Source organism: Miniopterus natalensis, chromosome 6 (assembly GCF_054644295.1).
Source record: "Miniopterus natalensis isolate mMinNat1 chromosome 6, mMinNat1.hap1, whole genome shotgun sequence".
NCBI classification, from domain to species: Eukaryota; Metazoa; Chordata; class Mammalia; order Chiroptera; family Miniopteridae; genus Miniopterus; species Miniopterus natalensis.
This window is the reverse complement of record NC_142086.1, coordinates 81,408,220-81,428,487: the sequence shown is the minus strand read 5'-3', so window position 1 is coordinate 81,428,487 and position 20,268 is coordinate 81,408,220. Positions and strand designations below refer to the sequence as shown.

Here is a 20,268-nt window from a genome sequence, read left to right as displayed (position 1 = left end):
TGAAATAGATCCAAACAAGCTAACAGATAGAGAGTTCAGAATTATGGTTATAAGGATGCTCAAGTATATTATTGCAAAAACAACTGAGAAAATCAATGACATAATAAAGTACCAATTTGAAATGAAGGCTACATGAACTGAAATGAAGAATAATTTACAGGGAATCAACAATAGAGTAGAGGACGCTGAGAATCAAATCAGCAATTTGGAACATGAGGAAACAAAAAACACCCAACCAGAAGAACAAAAAGAAAAAAAAAAATCCAGAAATATGAAGATAGCATAAGGAGCCTCTGGGACAACTTCAAGAGGCCCCACATTTGTATTATTGGGGTGCCAGAAGGAGAGGAAAGAAAGCAAGAAATTGAAAACCTACTTGAAAAAAAAAATGACAGAAAACTTACCCTATCTGGGGAAAGAAATAGACTTACAAGTCCATGAAGCACAGAGGGTCCCAAACAAGAGGAACCCAAAGAGGCCCACAGCAAGACACATCATAATTAAAATGCCAAAGGTTAAAGACAAAGAGAGAATCTTAAAAGCAGCAAGAGAAAAGCAATTAGTTACCTACAAGGGAGCACCCATACGACTGTCAGCTGATTTCTCAACAGAAACCTTGCAGGCCAGAAGGGAGTGGCAAGAAATATTCAAAGTGATAAAAAACATAGAACTACCACCAAGATTACTCTACCCAGCAAAGCTATCATTTAGAACTGAAGTCAGATAAAGAGCTTCTCAGACAAGGAAAAGCTAAAGGAGTTCATCACCACCAGACCAGCACTACAGGAAATGTTGAAGGGTCTTCTTTAAGAAGCTAATGAACAAAAGAATCTGACGAACTAAATAGATCCAGAGACATTGATGCAGGCAACAGATGATCATATTTCAGAGGAAAGAGGGAAGGGGGGTGGAGGGTGGGAAGAGATCAACCAAAGAAGTTATATGCATATATGCATAACCCATGGACACAGTCAATAACGGGGTGAAGGCCTGGGGAGGGGGTGGGAGCAAGGAGCAGGGGGTCAAATGGGGGTGGGGGGAATGGGACACCTGTAATACTTTCAACAATAAAGATAAATTTTAAAAAATAAATTAAAAAAATTTAAAAGGAGAGACAAAGGAAAAAAGGAGGGAAGGAGGGAGAGAAGAAGACTGACAGTAATAACACCCCAGAGGAAAAACCTTTCTACAACTGCTTAAAATGTCATTTCAATCAGGACCAAAGGTTCTCCTCTGATTTTTTGACATGGATTTTACACCTGCAGTGAGCAACTTGAAGCTTTCAACAGGCACCTACAGTAAATAACATCCCTGTAAAGTAGCAAGGTCGCTGCACTTGCTTCGGCTAACATACACTCAAGTGCAAAATGCTGCGAAGGAAAGAAAACGTAGCGTGAGGGCCTGTAGGGGAAGATGGCTGTCACCTGAAGGGAAGCTTCCCTCATTTTTCTAGGCGCAAATTAAGCAAACACCTCTCTGTGACTTGAGATGTAGCTGATGGGCAACAACCTAATACTTTTCTCTGTGTATTTGGCTCTCACCAATGACTTTTCCATTGTCCCTAAAACAATCAAATCTATTCCTAAACCTCAGGGGAGAATTGCTTTCATTATGGCACTTGGGCTTGACACAGGGAGTGGGTGACTAAGTCTCAATTTTCTGTCAAAAGCCATGTCCTGAGACCCCCGTTAATCAGAAATGGCATCTGGCTTAGAAGGCTAATTTGCTAAAAAGCTTTTCTCTCAAAAAATTGTACTGTTTTGTGTTATACTTTTGGCTTATTTCATGTAATGTCATTTCTTTCCTTTTGTTTTAATTCCTAATTTTGTAGAAATAAAAAAAGATGCTTCCCTGGAGCCCCCTCTCTCAGGACAGTATTTCTCATCATTTCACCCCATGTGTGCTCTTGCTTCAGCTCTGCACACATGTGTCCCTTCTGGGGTCACCTGCTTACTTTTATTTGGGCTCTAGATTCTAATGAGAAGTATATATAGCTTGTGCAGTTGCCTGGAGTTTGGGTGGATGTCAGCTGCTGGGCAAGTTTGAGCAAATGTCACATTCTTCCAGATAGAAAAGCTTATTTATTCTTAAAGTTTATCATATATGTATCCCTTCTGGGTTGAAACTTTGTCTTATTAATTTAGGGATGGCTGTGTGGCAAAGCTCTGTAATATACACAGAATACATATGTCAGTGTCTACACATAATAAGTGCTTGATAAATGTTAGAGATAAGAAGGGTGATGCTGATGGCTTTCAGAAAGCATTAGATTTACCTACTCAGAGTCCAATATATTTATTTAAATAAGAGTGAAAGTCAATTATATTGTAATAACTATATATGGTGCCAGGTGGTTACTTGAATCATTGGGAGGGGGATCACTTTGTAAATTATATAATTGTTTAATCGCTATGCTGTACACCTGAAACTAACATAAAACAATATTCAATGTCAACTGTAGTAGAAAAATAAAATTTTTTTAAAAAAGAGTTAAAAAATCATAGCACTGACTCATTTTATATTTCTTGCCTCAGTGATATGTACAATATGGAAATTTGGAATCCATTGCTTCATTCCGATCTGTATGCTCATATGTTTATATAACACATACACACACATGTGATCTTTCAGGCCATAGGACCTGTAAAATGTGGTTCTGAACCCTTTCAGAAAGTAAAGCCCTTTTCACCACCCTGTTCCTCAGCTGTGCAAGAGGCTGACTGGCAGGGCCAAGGAGCCCCGCGGATACCTGCTTCATCATTCCCTGACACTGGCCACAATACCACCATTAGCCACAGTGGGTTTCGAGAAACAGAAAATGGTGTGTCTGACTTTCCATATGAACAGTGTTCTAACTGAGGCAAAGTTTCACTGAGAAAGAGCCACCTCGCCCAGGATACAGCACATAGCAAATCACACAAACAGCGCTACACCAGTAAAACAGACATACGGCAGTTTGTACAATGACAGTCACTCCAAGTGCTAACGCACATCAGTAGTTATAGAATGTTGCCCTCCCAGGGCGTCTCAGTTGGCTGAGCGTCATCCCGTGCACTGAAGAGTCACCCGTTTGATTCCCAGTCAGGGCACATGCCCAGGCTGTGGGTTCGAACCCTGGTCTGGGTGAATGTGGGAGGCAGCCGATTGATGTTTCTCTCTCACATCAATGTTTCTCTCTCTCTCCCTTCTTCTCCCTCTAAAAATCAATAAAAAACATATTTTTAAAAAGTTATAAAATATTCAATCTGTAAAGTTATAGAACATTCAAGCTGTAGCTGTCCAACCCACTCATTTCACAGAGAAACTAAGTTCCAGAGAGTCTGTGACAGAGAGCATTAAGTAGGCTGGTGCACGTCTGAAATTAGATTCCCTGACTCTCAACCCAGCCGTTTCTTCTGTATTCCTACCACCCTTCACGCATTTTAAATATAAGTGTATGCATATTGTGCTTTGATTACATTAAAGATTAAGAGTGCAGATTATCTGACTCTGTGAATTATCAGCTGTGTGGGCTTGGCCAAATTTCTTAACTTCTCTGTACCTCAATTACCTTATCTGTGAAACAGAGATATTAACAACAATAAAACTACACGTGAGGGATAATTAGTGCATATGTATGTAATAATATATATATTAACATATATCAAGTGTGCATGGCATAAACACTCAATAAATACCAGGTATTATTATTATCATAGTAAAACCCTAGAGAAATATGAATTCAGACATGTCATTCATTATTGGTTCCCTTCTCCTGCCTGGTTCCCTTGAGTGGACAAGTGTTCCTAATTGACTAGTGGCATGAAAGGGAAGGCACAGCCTGGGATAATAGGGACCCACCGCCCAGAAAACAGAATTGGGAACACAGAGTATGAATTACCCCTTACACACATGTACCCTCAGTATCCCCCCAGCCCAATCTCCCTTGATCAGGTGGACAAACAGAAAGATCCCTGGAATCATTTCTGCCAGCCTGGAAATCTCAGAGAGATACCTCACTGATAGTACGCTGAGTGGGCGACACCGGCAGGTCTCGCAGGGCACTGGGGACTATTTGATTTGGCTAGCACGTCCAGGCATCCAGAATTCCCTGCTAGCTAACTGCACCACGTCATATCAATTAACCTTCAGATAATGCAATTCTGCATTTTTGCCATCGACTTTGTGTAAATTATGGAAAAAATGTTCACAACACTATAATAAAGCTTTTATACTATCATAAGTCTGTCTTGTGCACATATAATTTGATAATATTACTCTGTTAATGCACTGTTCCTGGCTAATATTGCTTCCTTCTTAAATTTTAGAAAATACTTGAGGACCGTAATTTGTATGGCCAGTATTTCTCTAAAAATTTTCTCCAGGAAATTTTGAACTTTGTCCAAGAGGCCAGGAATGAAGGGGATGGGCACTGTTGAGGACACGCATCCTTCTGAGAAGCACTTGCCTCTGCTAAGAACTTACAGCCTCCTGGCAACGGGAGGCTGCTCTGCTGCAGCAACAGGCTGACACCTGCCTTGGGCAACCTGAGGGTTCAGGAGACCGTGGGGTTCAAGATTCTCAGGCTCACCCACCCAGTGTCTGCATCTCGCGTCTCAGGGTCCCACACTTGGTCTCAGGCTTCTATTTTAGGACCCTGGCTTTGGGCTAAGGCAACTGTAAGGTCGTGCATGTTCAGGTTTTCAGCACAGTCTGTTCTCTGGCAGCAGGGAATAAAGGTGAAATTAAGAGTTAGAAAAAGCATAAAGTCTCTTTTTAAATGTTTTCAAGGCTTTGGCAGCGTGAGTCAACAATTACTTTCATGAAGTGGCAGATGATCCACATTTTGGACTTGTGAGCCTTGCATGTTCTGTGCCTGCTCAGCTCTGCCCTGTAGCACAGCAGCCCCTGTCGACAACACATCAGCAAATGACTGTGGCTTCGCTCCGGTCACGCTTTATTTACCAAAACAGGTGGACGGCCCGCAGGCCGCATTTTGTAGCCTCTGCTCTGAAGCAGCTATCAAGAGCTATCCAACAGCGCACTTTCACTGCTCTCTGTGTCATCCTGTTTCACGTACACCTGTGCCCCACACTGCCAACTCACCCCTCAGCGACTGTCTTCGCAATTGTCATGCCACTGCCAGCCTCGGGCTATGCCACCCATTTACCGCCGGGAAAGGGGTGCTCATCAGGGTCTGATCAGCCAGCAGTCTCGTTTAAGGTACAGTTGACACTCATGGTGTTAGACTCACTTGAGCCCAGAAAGCAGAACCTGAGAAACAGACCGGTGGGGAGACAGCTGCTGAGGGAGGAGGGAGGGCAAGAAGCATGTCAGCAAGTTTAGGACACAGGAGAGGGGGCCTGGCAAGAATAATACAGAAAGAGGGGGAGCCAAGGCAAGGGTGCATTATCAAGCTGGTCATTGCTAGGGACGATTGGGGCTTGGTCACTGTAGGGCCCTCTGAAGGGACATTTATAATGGGCCTCTGTTCTTTCCCCCAAGGGGTAGAAGAGAAGCCATTTCCCATTGGCTCCCATTCTGGTCAAAGGCTGCCCTGAGCCCCGCCCGGGGGGCTGTCAGTGTCCACATTTGAAGAAGAAATGGAGTGGGGTGAGAGAGGGCTGTAAAAGAGAGACTGGGTGAGAGGAGGTGGGCAGAAACAGTGTCAAAGTGGTAGTCAGCTGTGGGACGCTGGAAGAGCAGAGCAAAGAGAACAAGTGGTAACTGAGATATCCGAAGCTGCTCTTAGGAAGCGCAGCCCAACGCGCTGGATACACAAATGTCGGTGACTCTGAGCCACTCATTCTAATTTTCCTAGTGGGTTGCCAGTGAACCCCAACACTTCCTAATTCAGCCATTGGTTATCAATAAGATCCAAAGGAGCCTTGTAAAATCGTATACTTATCCTTGTAGGAAAGAAGCTGAGAAATCATCATATAACGCTCTTTTACACTGACAATAATTGCTTCCAAAATATCTAGACAATTGACTTCCAGCCTCTGGTGAAACAGCTGCAATGGGGGCAGGGGAGGGAGGATAGTTTCTATCTCAGTTAGATAATTGATAAATTGCAAGAAAGGTGGGGGATGGGATCTTAAGTGATTAAAATTTCTTATTCTGCAGTCTCATGCGCCCCCTGCTGACTAAAATGATCTGCTTCCACACTTCCAATTCCAGAAATTATTAAGCTAGGGGTACTCTATTAGTATTGATTCATTTTAAGAAATAAAACTTTCCCAGAATATGATTTTAAATTCACTTGACATTTGGAAGTCATTTGTATTTGGGGCAAACATTTACATGTGTTACTTCCTCTTAGGAACAATTTTAAATTTTATGTTTTGTCACCACCTGGTGGCAGAACATTTTCTCTCTCTCTTTTTTGCACTTGTTTTTTTTGTTTCTTGCTATGGAAATCTCTAAACCAAGAAAATAAGTTAACTTTAGCTGTCAAGCATTAATGTACACTAAGCATACAGTAGGCACTTAAAGCCCTGTTTAATAAATGAGCTTTTAATTTGATTTAGTGGATTCCAATGTCTATGATCTTTTTATTTGAATTTCATAAAGCTCTCAAATGTGACAAATGAAAGTTACCCATAGTATTATCTTATCAGAGGTATTTTTTTAAAGTTTAATTGATTTTTTAATTTTTGGTTTAAGTTAACAGAGCTACAAGATTTTTTTAAAAGTAGCTGGCTAAGGCATTTTATTATTTTAAGAATGTAAATACACTTCAAGTTACCACATTCAAAAGATATTTTCCGTGATACAAAAAGTTGAAAGAAATCTTGATAAAATTTTATCAGATATGATTGAAAAGGTATAACCTACTTTGCAAACTCATGACTTGTACTATTAAGAAAACCTGAGCTGTACATCATTTGCTGTAGACCATCGCCACCTCGTGGGCTGAAAGAGGTCCTAAAGGCTGTGAATCTTTTAAGGTGGAATTGCTATTGCCACAAAATTCCTATGTAGAATTTAAATGAAATTTAGTCATTGGAAACCACAGCAGTAACAAGTCTGACAACATACTTAACCTACTAAACAATTAGATAATTAAAATGCCAAAAAGGCATTTGATTAAACCTAATGAGTCAGAGTCATTTCTAAGCTCCCAACTTGGAGCACACTGAAGGCAAAGCCCCGTTAGAAGCATAATTTAATATCTGTGAAACAAGGAAGGTGGATTCCACAGATTATACTTTTCTCAGTTCTTGCAAATGCGTGATTTTGGGGGTCACAGCAATTTGTAGTCCAAACACAATTTACATTAATTTTTCTGTTTTCAGTATTTGTTATAGTCTTGGGTAAAAAACATGCTTAAAATAAATGTTTTGTATCTTTTTCCTCATTTATGATCCAATGAAATGCCCATTTGTTCAATCTTACTTCAGACCATATGTTCATAAAAAGAGCACTAAACAACTTTCCCATTTCTAATTGGTAAATTCTATGGTATGACAATATGAATAAATAGCAGCACATGTTTAGGAAATATGAAATAGTCATCATTTCTGTAGATAATATTTTCACTAAAACAATGCTAGTAGTGCATGTATATTACCAGATTCCCTCATTTTGTGGCCACTTGTTAAATACTTAATTTGATCTAGACATCTTAAGAATTATGACTAGAGTATTGTGTCCATAAAATATGAGTAAGTGAAACACATACAAACACATAAGGTGTAGGTAAAAATGAATACTTGTTTGCTTCTTTTACTTCAAAATGCTCAAAACATTCCCATTTCTCTGTTAATAGAAGACACGGATGCTTTTAAAAGGTCAAACTGTTCATTGTAAGAATATCTGTGTCAAATACAGTGTGGGGCAAAAGTCAGTTTACAGTAGTGAGTACGTGAAACACAGAGTTTATTCTTGTATTGCTGCTTATTAATTATTGTATTATTTTCCATATGAACAACTGTAAACTTATTTTTGCCCCATCCTGTATTTTAACTTTGGTTAGCTCCTCTCTACAAATAATAAAAACTGGTTAAGGTCTATAAATTAGAACATATCACAATGTATGTGTATTAGCACATACATATTCTATAAAAAGAAAGCCAGAGACATGGTAGGGCTTAGGACAACGTGTGATCTTTTGGGTGCCCGTTCAAATCGAGGAGCAAACATTTTATACGGGGGAGGCAGCAAAGCTTACTTAAAAGGGCCAATATTACATGTCATTTTTACTAGTGCCATGTACACATTTTACTTCTGTGGGTCTTGTCTCCACAGTAAAATCTTTTTCCATTCACAATCTTGTTTAAAATAGACATATGTTATATGTATATGCTTATGTAATACCACAAACGCCCAAAGAGTGCTGGTCTTAAAAAAAAAAGAGAGAGAAAAAAAAGGTAAGTAGATTAAATGTTCTTCTGAGTACGGATGGAGTTTTTCAAGCTTAGTAATTGGCAATTCCTACATCCATGCCTCTGCTGAAGCGATTAAAAAAGAATCATTTCCCAGAACTACAGGTGCACGACAGATTGGAATCATTATGCAAAAGAACAGAAATCTGGAGGGAGACCCAGCGAATAAAAAAGCCATGTTCCTGGCCATCCTTTGCCTTTAGCTCTCTGTGGGTTTTTTTGTGGGTTTTTTTCAACTCTATTTGGATATACAACATGAAACATACAAAAGTTATAATGGATTTGAAGTAAACCATTCAAGATTAGAAATCTATGCCTTGAACTAAACAAACTTCCAATAAGAATGTGCTGGGGGCAGAAATGGACTAAAGGCCAAGCTAGCATGTGTGTATTTTAAAAGCTAAAGTTTATGCAGGGGAGAGGTGATGCTTTGGAATACATTACATGAGTTTTTAGAAAATTACAGTTTCCTGCCGGTCTTCGGAACTTCCCGTAATGTCCCAATCCAAGGAGCGCCCATGTACCCTCGGTCCTCTGCTGGGTCTCTGGGCCCCTGGACCACCTCAAGTATCTGAAATCTCCATCTCACAGCCACGCTGAGGCCCCAACTGCTGGTCCCTTGACATTGTTTCCAGAGCCCACCTCTAAGCAGGAGTTTGAACATTCATTGCCAGCTTCGCCACCCTGCTTTCGTAATTTCTCAGTCGGTATCTTGCAAGTGTAAAGCGACTTTTCCTCAAATGTTCTCCCAAGTATCTAACATTTCTTCGAGCTGGAAAGAACAAATGAAATGAAATCATGTGAAAAATGGAATGGAAATGACCTGTCACAGAGGCAGGGACACACACACACACTTGTGGGGCAGAGAGGAGTGCATCTCTTCCCTCAAAGAGGAACAGGAAAAGTTAAGCTGGAAAATGCGGGAAGGAATGGGGCCACTCGTGAGTGTGTCAGTATCCCAACTGAAGGAGAGAGGGAGTGGGGGAAGGGGGCCTGTGAAACAGGCTGGGCCAAAGGGGGTGGGCAGGACTGCCAAAAGGTTAGGTGGGGCGAGAGAAGTGGTGATGGAGATGCCTTGAGCTGCTGTCAAATTAGATACAACTCCTGAGTAGATCGTTCTGCATTTAACTATGACAGTGACCCTAAAAAGAAGGAAGCTGCATTTAAGAAAGCATGCGCGCCTAAATGTGTGGGGGCCAGAGCATGCTGTTAAAACTCCCTCCAGCGTGAAGCCTCTTTTTTTTTTTCTTTTTTCTTTTTGCTTCTCTGTGTCACTCGTTCTCATTTGAACTTTCCTAGAGAGTGGAAAGCAACATTTTGGGTTTTATTGTTGGGGTAGGCGATCTAGGCCTCCCAGAGGAAAGGGGGAGTGCGGGAAGTACCCAAGTGTTCTGGAAGCACAGACTGGGAGAGGGGCGCGCGGGAGGGCCGAAGGCGACGCCCGACAGGGACAGAAGGAAGCCGGGCCGACGTGCGGGGGAGCGAGCCAAGGGCAGAGCCGCAGCTGCGTGGAAACCGAGGCGCGGGGGCGGCGGGGCTCCAGACCCCGCGAGCGCAGGAGGCGGCGCGCGCGAGCCCCAGGGACGCGGGTCGCCCTGGGAGCCGGCGGCCATCCTCACCATTGTCCCCGAGGTTTTCCGCCTGCGGACGCGTTATGAAACATTTCCTTCCTCTGTGTCACCGAGCCCCTCCTTCCTTGTCGATGGACCGGCTGCTGGGCTTTTTCTTGGGGACCTAACTAACGGTGGAAAGGCTCGGCCGTCCTCGCCCTCGGGACGCGCGCGGACGGGAGGAGGGAGGGGCCCGGAAGGAGGCCGGTTTCCTCAAGTCCCCACCGCACACGTTCTGCCCCGGCGATCCCGCGGGCCCCGGGGTGCGAAAGCGGGGCGCCTGGACGGCTCTGCCGGCCCGGCCCGCGTCCGGCCGCCGCCGAGGCGCGGGAGGCAGCGGGCGGGAGGGCGGAGCTGACCCTTCCCCAGCGCGGAAGGGAAAGCGCAGTTCCCGCCCGGGGCTCTAGGGAACGGAACCGCGTCCCGCACCACCTACTCCGGAAGTGTGAAGCTGGGTACCCCCCCGAGACTCCAGGGCGGCGGGAGGGGGGTGCTGTTGGAAGGGGTAGGGGTGAAGGCCAGCGCACAGGCATTCACCGGCGCAGAGCGCGGGCGATGTCTCGGGGCCCCCTCACCCAGCGCGCTTTCTAGGGTAGGCGCTGGGCCAGCCGAGCTTTCCCGGGAAAAGCTGGGGAGAAGAGAGGACACGCCGCAGCCACCCCGCCCGTGGCCGGCTACGGGGACGGCGAGGAGGGGTGGGGAGTAGGGGGCTCCGGGGGTAGGGGTGGGGAGAGGGAGGCCTCGCAGGGCCAGTTCCTGGGCAGGGAGATCCCGGAGCCGAGACTCCGCTTCCCACCCGGCCGTCCCTTCTGGGAAACAGCAGCGCCGCGCGCTCCCGCAGAGGGGCGGCGGGAAGGAAGGGAGGGTGGTCCGGGAAGAGGCCGGGGAGAAGGCGCGGGGGAAGTGAGTACCTCACCCAGAGGTACAAAGTGCTGGTCACCGCGCCGCCGCGGAGCCCTCCGCCCCCACGCTGCCGGGCGGCTGGCGCCGAGCCAGTGCGGGCCGCCCCCTCCCCCGCCCGGGGCCCGCCGCGCCGCGCGCGATCCAGCCGGCTTTAGGGGCGGTGTCTTGGGGTGGAAAGGCGGTGTCAAGAGGGAGGAGGAGGAAGGGGGCAGGGAGATGGAGAGGCGCTCTCAAGCTATAAAAGAGCGGTCCCGAGTGCCCCGTTCCTGCACTCGCAGGAAAGCCGCTCCGAGCCAGGGGCCGTTCCAAAGCCAGGTCTCGCCGTCGGGCCGGGAGGACTGAGCCCTGCGCAGAGCGAGCAGCAGCCTGGTCCAGGCGGAGGCCGAGGAGGGGCTCCAGGCGCCGATCTTCGCGTGGCCCGGTGCCCGAGCCCCAGAGACGCTCCAAGACGCTTCTGGTCCCCGCAGCAGCGCCCCCGCCCCCCGTCAGCGCCTGCTGCGCGGTGCCTCCAGAAGGGGAACTTCGCGTTCGCAGGAGGCGCTGAACTGCAGCGCCTCCTCCCAGTTGACTCCCGGAGCCCCGTCTACGGCCGGCTCTGCGTGAACTTGCAAAGAATAATAGTAACTGTTACCTTGAACCATCCAGAGCGCGGCCGGCGAGACTCTGCACTCCCGGCCCACACAATAGCCTTCTAGGTTGGTGCGCGGCGGCGCGCGGTGCCTCCCGGGGCTCGGGTGCGGCTAGCGGTCCCCGCGGCGTTCCGAAGGCGTAACCGCCGGCGGCGACATGGGGAAGGCAGAGCTGGCGCGGTGGTCCCGGGGATCGCAGCGTGAGTCCGTGCTGCTGCTGCTGCTGCTGCTCGCGGCGGCTGCAGCGCCGCTGACCGTGCCGGGGGCGCACGGGCGCCCCGCGGAGGAAGACGAGGAGCTGGTGCTGCCGGCACTGGAGCGCGACCCGGGACACAGGGACACGCACCTCCGCCTGGACGCCTTCGGCCGGCAGCTGAGCCTGGAACTGCAACCGGACCGCGGCTTCCTGGCGCCCGGCTTCACGTTCCAGACCGTGGGGCGCACACAGGGGCCAGATGCTCCAAGTCCCGACCCGGTCGGCGACCTGGCGCACTGCTTCTACTCCGGCACAGTGAACGGCGACCCCAGCTCAGCGGCCGCGCTGAGCCTCTGCGAGGGCGTGCGCGGCGCCTTCCATCTGCAGGGCGAGGAGTACTTCATCCAGCCCGCGCCGGCCGCCGCCACCGTGCGCCTCGCCCCCGCCGCCGCCGGGGAGGGGCCGCCGACCCGGCCCCAGTTCCATCTCCTGCGACGGAGGCGGCGGGGCGGCGGCGGTGCCAAGTGCGGGGTTGTAGACGACGAGACTCCGCTCTCGAAGGGAGCGGGGCCAGAAGGCGAGAACGCAGGCGCACCGTGGCGGCCGAGGGACCCAGCGCCGCCGCACGCAGGGCAGCCAACAGGTATCCGTCCCCAGAAGAATTTTTCTCGCTTGACTTTCCATCCACCCCTCTCCCCCCACTTTCTCTACGAGACGCGGCTTAAGACTAGACTCCAGTTTGCAGACGGGACGGAGACCTGGCGCGCAGCAGAGAGGCTTGAGGTCCTGCTAGAACACCTAATTCCGTTTGCCTGAATAATGAATGATCCAGGCAAAACCGACAAATCAGTGATTTTCTGCTGACTGTGGCGAAGCGTTTAGAGCAGGAAGGGGGAGGGTTGGTTGGTTGGTTGGTTGGTAATCCAGCTCGTCCCACCTTAGTCGAGCGCGAGCGCGTGCAACGTCTTTCCATCCCGTTCATTTCGTGTTCTTGGGTCGCGTTGCAACTTTGCACTAGTTTTGTAACCGCCGCCCGTGCGCGCACCCCGTGCGCAGAGGAGGGGCGGGGACGGAGGGCGAGAGGAGCGACGGCGCCCCGGGGCTGTGCCGCCCGCGAGGTCGCGCGGCTGCGCCTCGCTCTCCGATGGGCCGGCCTCTGTCCCCTTTCGCGTTGGAGAGGCTGAGCCGACCGCCGGCCCGGGGCAGAGCCTGCCCCGGAGGTCTTTGCCCGGCGCGCCCCGCCTCTCCGCGCCTCCCCCGGCCTCCCGCTTCGCGCTCCCCCTCGCGGCCAGGGCCCTGCTCGCGAGCCCTGCTGTTGAATCGCTGGTCGCCGCCGCTCCTGCTCCGCCTTCCCCTCGCTGCTGCGCGCGGGGCTCACCGTCCGGCTTTTCAGTCCCCCACTTCGCTGCCTTTGTTCGCCTTGAACACCCTCACATGCCTGTTTTAGGATTCCCCACTTTCCCCTGCACTTCGGCTCCGTGAAGCAGCTCTGCGGTTACAGCCCGGCTCCCTGGGGGCCCAGTCTCAGGAGTCTGAAGAGCTCTTTTAAAAATAATCAACCCGGGCCCAACGCAGGAACTCCTGTTTCCCTGGGGCAGCGGGAGTGGGGCAAGAGGCTGCTGGGCAGAGTGGGTGGTCTTTTTGCCTGCATTTGGCAGGAGGAGTGCACCCCAGGGACCCCTGGAATGAGATTGCAGAGCAGCGCAGGCTGAGATTCCTGGAGGCCCGGCCCCTTGGCAGAGGCCCAGCCCTGCCCTGGGCCTTCCACGTGGAGCCCGATGAGCTCATTGAGGATTTGAGCCCTGGCCTGTGAAAGAGTGACTCAGGGCCTCTGCCTGCTGCTCTTGCTCCAAGTTTTTACTACAGCTGGGTAGGAAGATGTGCACACTGCCTTGTTCTGATAGTAGGATTTCCAAGAGAACAAAAGAAACCCTACTCACCAAAAAATAAATATTTTTTACCAAAAGCCTGACCCTCAGAGGAGCACGTGGCCTTTTTCTTTAAAGGAAAAAACTTTAAAAAATAACATTATTTTCAGTGAAAGGAGATGCAGATATTTTTGTTATTGTAGTTCGGGGTGTATTTTTGTTTTACTTGCTTTGACTGGTTAGGCTTTCCTTATATACTGTGGGAAGGTAGCTATTCTTGGCTAGACTGTCCCTGAGCAAACCATCTTTCTTGTTTCTTTACAGGAAGTGGAAGCATAAGAAAGAAGCGATTTGTGTCCAGCCCCCGTTACGTGGAAACGATGCTCGTGGCTGACCAGTCGATGGCAGAGTTCCACGGCAGCGGCCTAAAGAACTACCTTCTCACCTTGTTCTCAGTGGCAGCCAGGTTGTACAAGCACCCCAGCATCCGAAATTCAATTAGCCTGGTGGTAGTGAAGATCCTGGTCATCTATGAGGAACAGAAGGGACCCGAAGTGACCTCCAACGCTGCCCTCACTCTGCGCAACTTCTGCAGCTGGCAAAAGCAGCACAACCCACCCAGTGACCGAGATGCCGAGCACTATGACACGGCGATCCTTTTCACCAGAGAGGTGAGAGGAAGGGAGTGCCAGTTATGATGGGCTCTTCTTGGGAGTCGGCTTTGTAACATGTCTGGAAGGCATTTCACCGATTTGGGGCACTTGCATTTTTTTAATTGGCTAGCATGGTCAGTCATCCTCTATTTCTTCTATAATTTTAATATCTCAGGTTTCACAGTCCTGTTTGAAAAGCATTAGGAAAAATCTTAATTAAAGTCACACAGAGTATTCCTAAAAGGACAGGTCAACAACAACAGATGTAGATGCTCCAAGACATATGTGAAGATACACCCTACCCAAAAGACCCCAAAGTGTGTGCTATGTCCCTATTAATAAGGATATGCCTTTGCTCCTTACAGGATCTGTGTGGGACCCAGACCTGTGATACTCTTGGGATGGCCGACGTTGGGACTATATGTGACCCCAGCAGAAGCTGCTCCGTGATAGAAGATGATGGTTTACAAGCTGCCTTCACCACAGCCCATGAGTTAGGTAAGTCTGTTTTGGAGAAAGCGTTAAGCCCAATTTCTGAATTCAAACTGATAAACATTATATTAATTTGAGAGAGCGAGCGTCTGCAGGTTCTATTGCTATTTTAGATGCCAGGGCTTCTTAGAAACTGCAGAAAAGAGTTATTCTAAACATGATCATCTTTATTAGAATACAAAGTAAGGTAGTTGGAGCTGTGGACATTTGGATATTGTACATTTTTTCCCCTCTGGAAATATCCCTATTGGGAACAAAATATTGCAAAGTGACCTCTATTTTAATGTGGGTTTCGGATTGCTTCTTAGGCCACGTGTTTAACATGCCACACGATGATGCCAAGCAGTGTGCCAGCATTAATGTGGAGCGGGATTCCCACATGATGGCGTCAATGCTTTCCAACCTGGACCGCAGCCAGCCCTGGTCTCCCTGCAGCGCCTACATGATTACCTCGTTTCTGGACAATGGTCACGGTAAGACACTCCAGCTACTCTTTCTAGATGGCATCTAACCTGCCACATGTGGAGTTCTAATTAAATGGGCTCATTTTTCTGTTGTTGTTCTTGATATTTTCCCTCCTTCAAAATTACTTCCATTGCTGGGAGCATACATTTTATAGATCTTAATCCCAATAAAAGATACTGCTTCTGGCCTAGTCACTCCCAACATACATTAATTTGAGTTTTTAGCAGAACAATAATTCCCTGTCATTGTTAATGCAGAAATACCCCATTGAGGATAGCATCTTCATTTTAATTTCTCTGGCATCTTTCCCAAAAGGTCGACAGCTTTCAAATCATTTTGCTATATATTGTCTCTTATGATAAATATTTGCTGAAACTGACCCACCCCCTACATGCTTTCATTTATTATTTATTAACATTGGTTGGCACTGTGTTTTTTTCTGCAGGGGAATGTTTGTTGGACAAGCCCCAGAGCCCCATCCAGCTCCCCTCTGATCTTCCTGGGACCTTGTATGATGCCAACCGGCAGTGCCAGTTTACATTTGGGGAGGAGTCCAAACACTGCCCAGATGCAGCCAGCACGTGCACCACCCTCTGGTGCACGGGCACGTCTGGAGGGTTGCTGGTGTGCCAAACCAAACACTTCCCTTGGGCAGACGGCACCATCTGTGGAGAAGGGAAATGGTGTGTCAACGGCAAGTGTGTGAACAACACCGACAAGAAGCATTTCGATGTGAGTTTTCTGCCCGTGCCCCTACTCCTTTAAAAGTCAGAACTGAACGCAGTGATGTGAGAACGTCTGCTCTCACGTTAAACACCCCTCTCCCCTCTCCCTCTCTGTGTTCTCGGGTGGGCACAAGATAGATTATCTTTATAATTGATTCTTTGTTTCATATTTTTCTCTAAGGTCTTTGTAGAGAATTCTAACGCTGATGACTTGTGTCCCCATTTAGACTCCCGTTCATGGAAGCTGGGGGCTGTGGGGACCCTGGGGAGACTGCTCGAGAACCTGTGGCGGAGGCGTTCAGTATACGATGCGGGAATGTGACAACCCTGTCCCAAAGAACGGAGGGAAGTACTGTGAAGGCAAGCGCGTGCGATACAGGTCGTGCAACATCGAGGACTGTCCAGATAATAATGGTGCGTAGAAATGGGGAGAAGACTTGCCCAGCAAGAGGCAGTTGAGGAGTGGAAACTGATAATACGGTCACATTGTCTTTCCAGGAAAAACCTTCAGAGAGGAGCAATGTGAGGCGCACAACGAGTTCTCCAAGGCTTCCTTCGGGAGTGGGCCCGCAGTGGAGTGGACGCCCAAGTACGCGGGCGTCTCCCCCAAGGACAGGTGCAAGCTCATCTGTCAAGCCAAAGGCATCGGCTACTTCTTCGTCCTGCAGCCCAAGGTAGTGACTTTTCCACTTACTTTTTGCCTAAGACCCAAGGCCTGGGCCTGCTACCTTTTCATGCAACCTATGAGGAGGCACTTTCTTTAATTTGTATATTAACATGTTCAATTTCAAGTTAGAATTCATTTTCTTCTGGACACCTCGGCGACTGTCAGATTTAAGCTTGGTGTCATTCAGAGTTATGAAGGACGCTTGAATCCAGCATTTATGAGTCTGCAATTGCTTATTAATACTCTTATAAACAAGAGCCCCTTGCTACTGGTTAGATAAATTATGTATTAACATGGCAACCCACGAGTGGTTTTGGACAATAGCCTAAGCATAGTCCAAAGTACTTGTTACCGGGTGACTGGCAAGAGCTTGTGCAAACAGACTTATTAAAATGCACGCCTGAGCTCTGACACCTTCTGTGGTTAAGGACATATATTGAACTAGAAGAAGCATCATTTTGCTGTTTGGCTGAGGCAGAACATGGTATTGAATTTGGTTGAGATGCCATGTGTCGTTATCACTCTAGGCTATAAAAATATTCCCCAGTTGCAGATTCAATATTTAGTAAGTGACTTATTCAGCATCTGCTATTGCCAAGCATTATTCTGGGCACTGAGGATAGAGCAGGAAAAAAGATTGACAAAAAGTTCTGCTTTCATGGACCTTAGCTAGAAGTGAGAAAAGTCAATAAACCAAATAATCAAAAAATGTGCAATTTTTTCAGATGTCTATATGTACTATAGGAAAAGAAGACAAAGAGAAGGGGTAGTATAGGACGTGTATAGAGTACTGTCTTATTGTGATGGCCAGGAAATCAGAGATGGCACGTTAATGAGGGAAAGTGTTATAGTTCTAGCCTCATGTCTTCCCTTGTTAGCGTGTGACACCAGATACATATTCTTCCTTCCTCAGGTGGTGGACGGTACTCCATGTAGCCCGGATTCCACCTCTGTCTGCGTGCAGGGACAGTGTGTAAAAGCCGGTTGCGATCGCATCATAGACTCCAAAAAGAAATTTGATAAATGCGGTATCTGTGGAGGAAATGGCTCTACATGCAAGAAAATATCAGGATCGGTGACCAGTTCAAAGTAAGTTTTAAAATGCCACACTCCCAAAGAGCATACCGTTTAGATGTCACTTTTGACAGGTCTGGTAAAAAAGCGTATTCTAAATGATCACCGTGGCTTCAAGCTAAGCCACGCTGAAGTCAGCCAGTGAATGAATGAGCCATCTGTCGTCTGCTTTTCTTGCCTGCAGGCCTGGCTACCAGGACATCGTCACAATTCCAGAGGGAGCCACCAACATCGAAGTGAAACAACGGAACCAGAGGGGCTCCAGGAACACGGGCAGCTTCCTGGCCATCAAAGCCGCCGACGGCACGTACATCCTGAACGGCGACTTCACCTTGTCCACCTTGGAGCAGGACATCATGTACAAAGGCAGTGCCCTGAGGTACAGCGGCTCGTCGGCGGCGCTGGAGAGGGTGCGCAGCTTCAGCCCCCTCAAGGAGCCCCTGACCGTCCAGGTCCTGACCGTGGGCAACGCCCTTCGGCCTAAAATCAAGTACACCTATTTCATGAAGAAGAAGAAGGAACCGTTCAACGCCATCCCCACCTTCTCAGAGTGGGTCATCGAGGAGTGGGGCGAGTGCTCCAAGTCCTGCGGGCTGGGGTGGCAGCGGAGGCCGGTCGAGTGCCGGGACCTCAACGGGCAGCCTGCCTCAGAGTGTGCCAAGGAGGTGAAGCCGGCCAGCACCCGGCCATGCGCCGACCTGCCCTGTCCCCACTGGCAGCTGGGCGACTGGTCGCCCTGCTCCAAGACTTGCGGGAAGGGCTACAAAAAGAGAACCTTGCAGTGCGTGTCCCACGATGGGGGGGTGTTGGCCCACGAGAGCTGCGATGCCCTGAAGAAACCGAAACATTACATAGACTTTTGCACCGTGGCAGAGTGCAGTTAAGGGCTCGGCGTGGAGGGAGAGAAGGGGTGGGAAGGGCTGAGGCACTGAAATCAAGAAGGCTGGAGGGATCCAGCGTCCCCTGCTGGTGATGTCGGTCCCCGGCTCCCGGTACCCACGCAACGCTGGCTGTCGGGGGCTTTGGGACATGCGAAGCCCGAGGATGAGAGTCTTAGTTTAGGGCCTGGCTTACTTTACCTCACTAGCAGCGGAGGGAGAGAGGGGTACAGAGAGGGAGGAGTTTTGACCAGCGCTGTTTTTGGTTGCGATGGTTTCCGGGAACGTTTATGGCATCTTTTCTACCCAGAGTTAAGAATTCGAGAATGTCCACCATGGAGAAAAAAGCTTAGCGATGTCAGAGGACTCCATCATTACCCTTTTGGGCCTCTCTCGTGTCTTTGTGCGTTTCTTTGGAAGAAGACACAATTGCATGTGTCTGTAAAAATGCATCAAGTCTCCAGGGGGAGAACAGCTGCGATGTGTCGGGTGCCGGTAAAAACCAGAGGAGGCGCCCCCAGCTCGGCACCTCCTGCCTTTCTTTCCTCCTTGTGTAAGCCTGTGTTAGGAGTGTGGATGTGAAAAAACAGGTTGAGTCTCAAGAAAGTCAGCAAGATCACGCAAAAAGGCTGCAATGCCAGAACAAGACTGGGGTGAGCAGAACTGGGTCCCCAGTGTTTGGGGACAGTGAGATCATTTGTCTCGTGGTGGGGAGGCTACTGAGGGGTAGCAGGTCCATCCCCAGCAGCTGGTCCAACAGTCATATCCTGGTGAATGTCTGTTCAGCTCTTCTACTATGAAAGAGAATGACCTTTTCCATATGTATATAGTAAAATATGTTACTATACATTCTATGTACTTTATAAGTATTGGTTTGTGTGTTCCTTCTAAGAAGGACTACAGTCTGTAATAAATGCCTATAATAACATATTTATTTTTATACATTTCTTTTTAATGATAAAACTCTTAAGTTATATCGTGATTGTAAAAGGGCATATAAAAATAGAGTATTTATACAATATATGTTACTAGAAATAATAAAAGAACACTTTTCAAATATATGTGTATATTTTTTTTAAGTGGGAATTTATAGGAAGGAAATCAGACAAATACTGAATTTGAAGGAGTATTTTCTTAAATTCTTTGGAAATAAGATTTCATTCTAATGAAATGTATTTTATGTATCCTGGATTATGTGATTGTTACAAAGAAAGGAAGCTATGGTATCTTTAGCGATAGATAGGTTTGTTACTAATGTATGATATACACAAGTGGTTGGCAGACTGTTTCTGTAAAGAGCCAGATAATAAATACTTTCAGCTTCGTGGCCGGTACCACCTCTATCACAACTACTCAGATGTGCTGTTGTAGCATGAAAACAGCCAAAGGCAATACATAAATGAATGGGCATGGCAGTGTGCTAATAAAACTTTATTTACAAAAACAGGCAGCGGGCCAAATTTATTCTTTGGGGGTAGTTTGCTGACCTCTGATGCGTAGCATAAGTTAAATGAAAAAGGTGGAATTCTGGAAGTATTTAGAATTTCTATGTCTTTCTCAACCTTATCACATAACTAAAATTAGGTGGAAATATTTAACCTACTGACCAGAAAACGATTCCTTAAATTACATTTAGAATAGTCACAGTGAGCCGAGGCCGCCAAATGTTCCACTTTCTCTTCAGAAATGCCTGAGGTGCATCCAGAGAAACCCTGGAACACCAATAGCATTCTGGGTAGCCG

General features: G+C 47.8%; 1 protein-coding gene and 1 long non-coding RNA gene across 2 annotated transcripts; one reads left to right on the top strand and one right to left on the bottom strand.

Annotated features, from left to right (window-relative positions):
* Positions 1–6,602: 6,602 nt before the first annotated feature.
* On the bottom strand, positions 6,603–12,748 carry LOC148092961 (uncharacterized). Its single transcript, XR_015714694.1, has 2 exons — positions 11,511–12,748; positions 6,603–9,138 (listed from the first exon to the last, which is right to left on the bottom strand). It is a non-coding gene; the product is annotated as an uncharacterized LOC148092961 (long non-coding RNA).
* ADAMTS1 (ADAM metallopeptidase with thrombospondin type 1 motif 1) lies at positions 11,152–19,970 on the top strand. The gene is made up of 9 exons (XM_016197639.2): positions 11,152–12,347; positions 13,897–14,243; positions 14,591–14,723; positions 15,026–15,190; positions 15,628–15,914; positions 16,135–16,321; positions 16,406–16,581; positions 17,488–17,663; positions 17,833–19,970. The coding sequence occupies exons 1-9, from the start codon at positions 11,666–11,668 to the stop codon at positions 18,530–18,532; spliced, it is 2,853 nt and encodes a 950-aa protein (XP_016053125.2). The 5' UTR covers positions 11,152–11,665; the 3' UTR covers positions 18,533–19,970.
* The last annotated feature ends 298 nt before the right edge of the window (positions 19,971–20,268 follow it).

Excerpts from the sequence above, each read along its gene's own strand:
- ADAMTS1 (XM_016197639.2), top strand. The coding sequence starts at position 11,666 with ATGGGGAAGGCAGAGCTGGCGCGGTGGTCCCGGGGATCGCAGCGTGAG. Across the intron at positions 16,322-16,405 it reads GGACTGTCCAGATAATAATG|GAAAAACCTTCAGAGAGGAG; the intron begins GTGCGTAGAAAT and ends TTGTCTTTCCAG. Across the intron at positions 17,664-17,832 it reads GGATCGGTGACCAGTTCAAA|GCCTGGCTACCAGGACATCG; the intron begins GTAAGTTTTAAA and ends TCTTGCCTGCAG.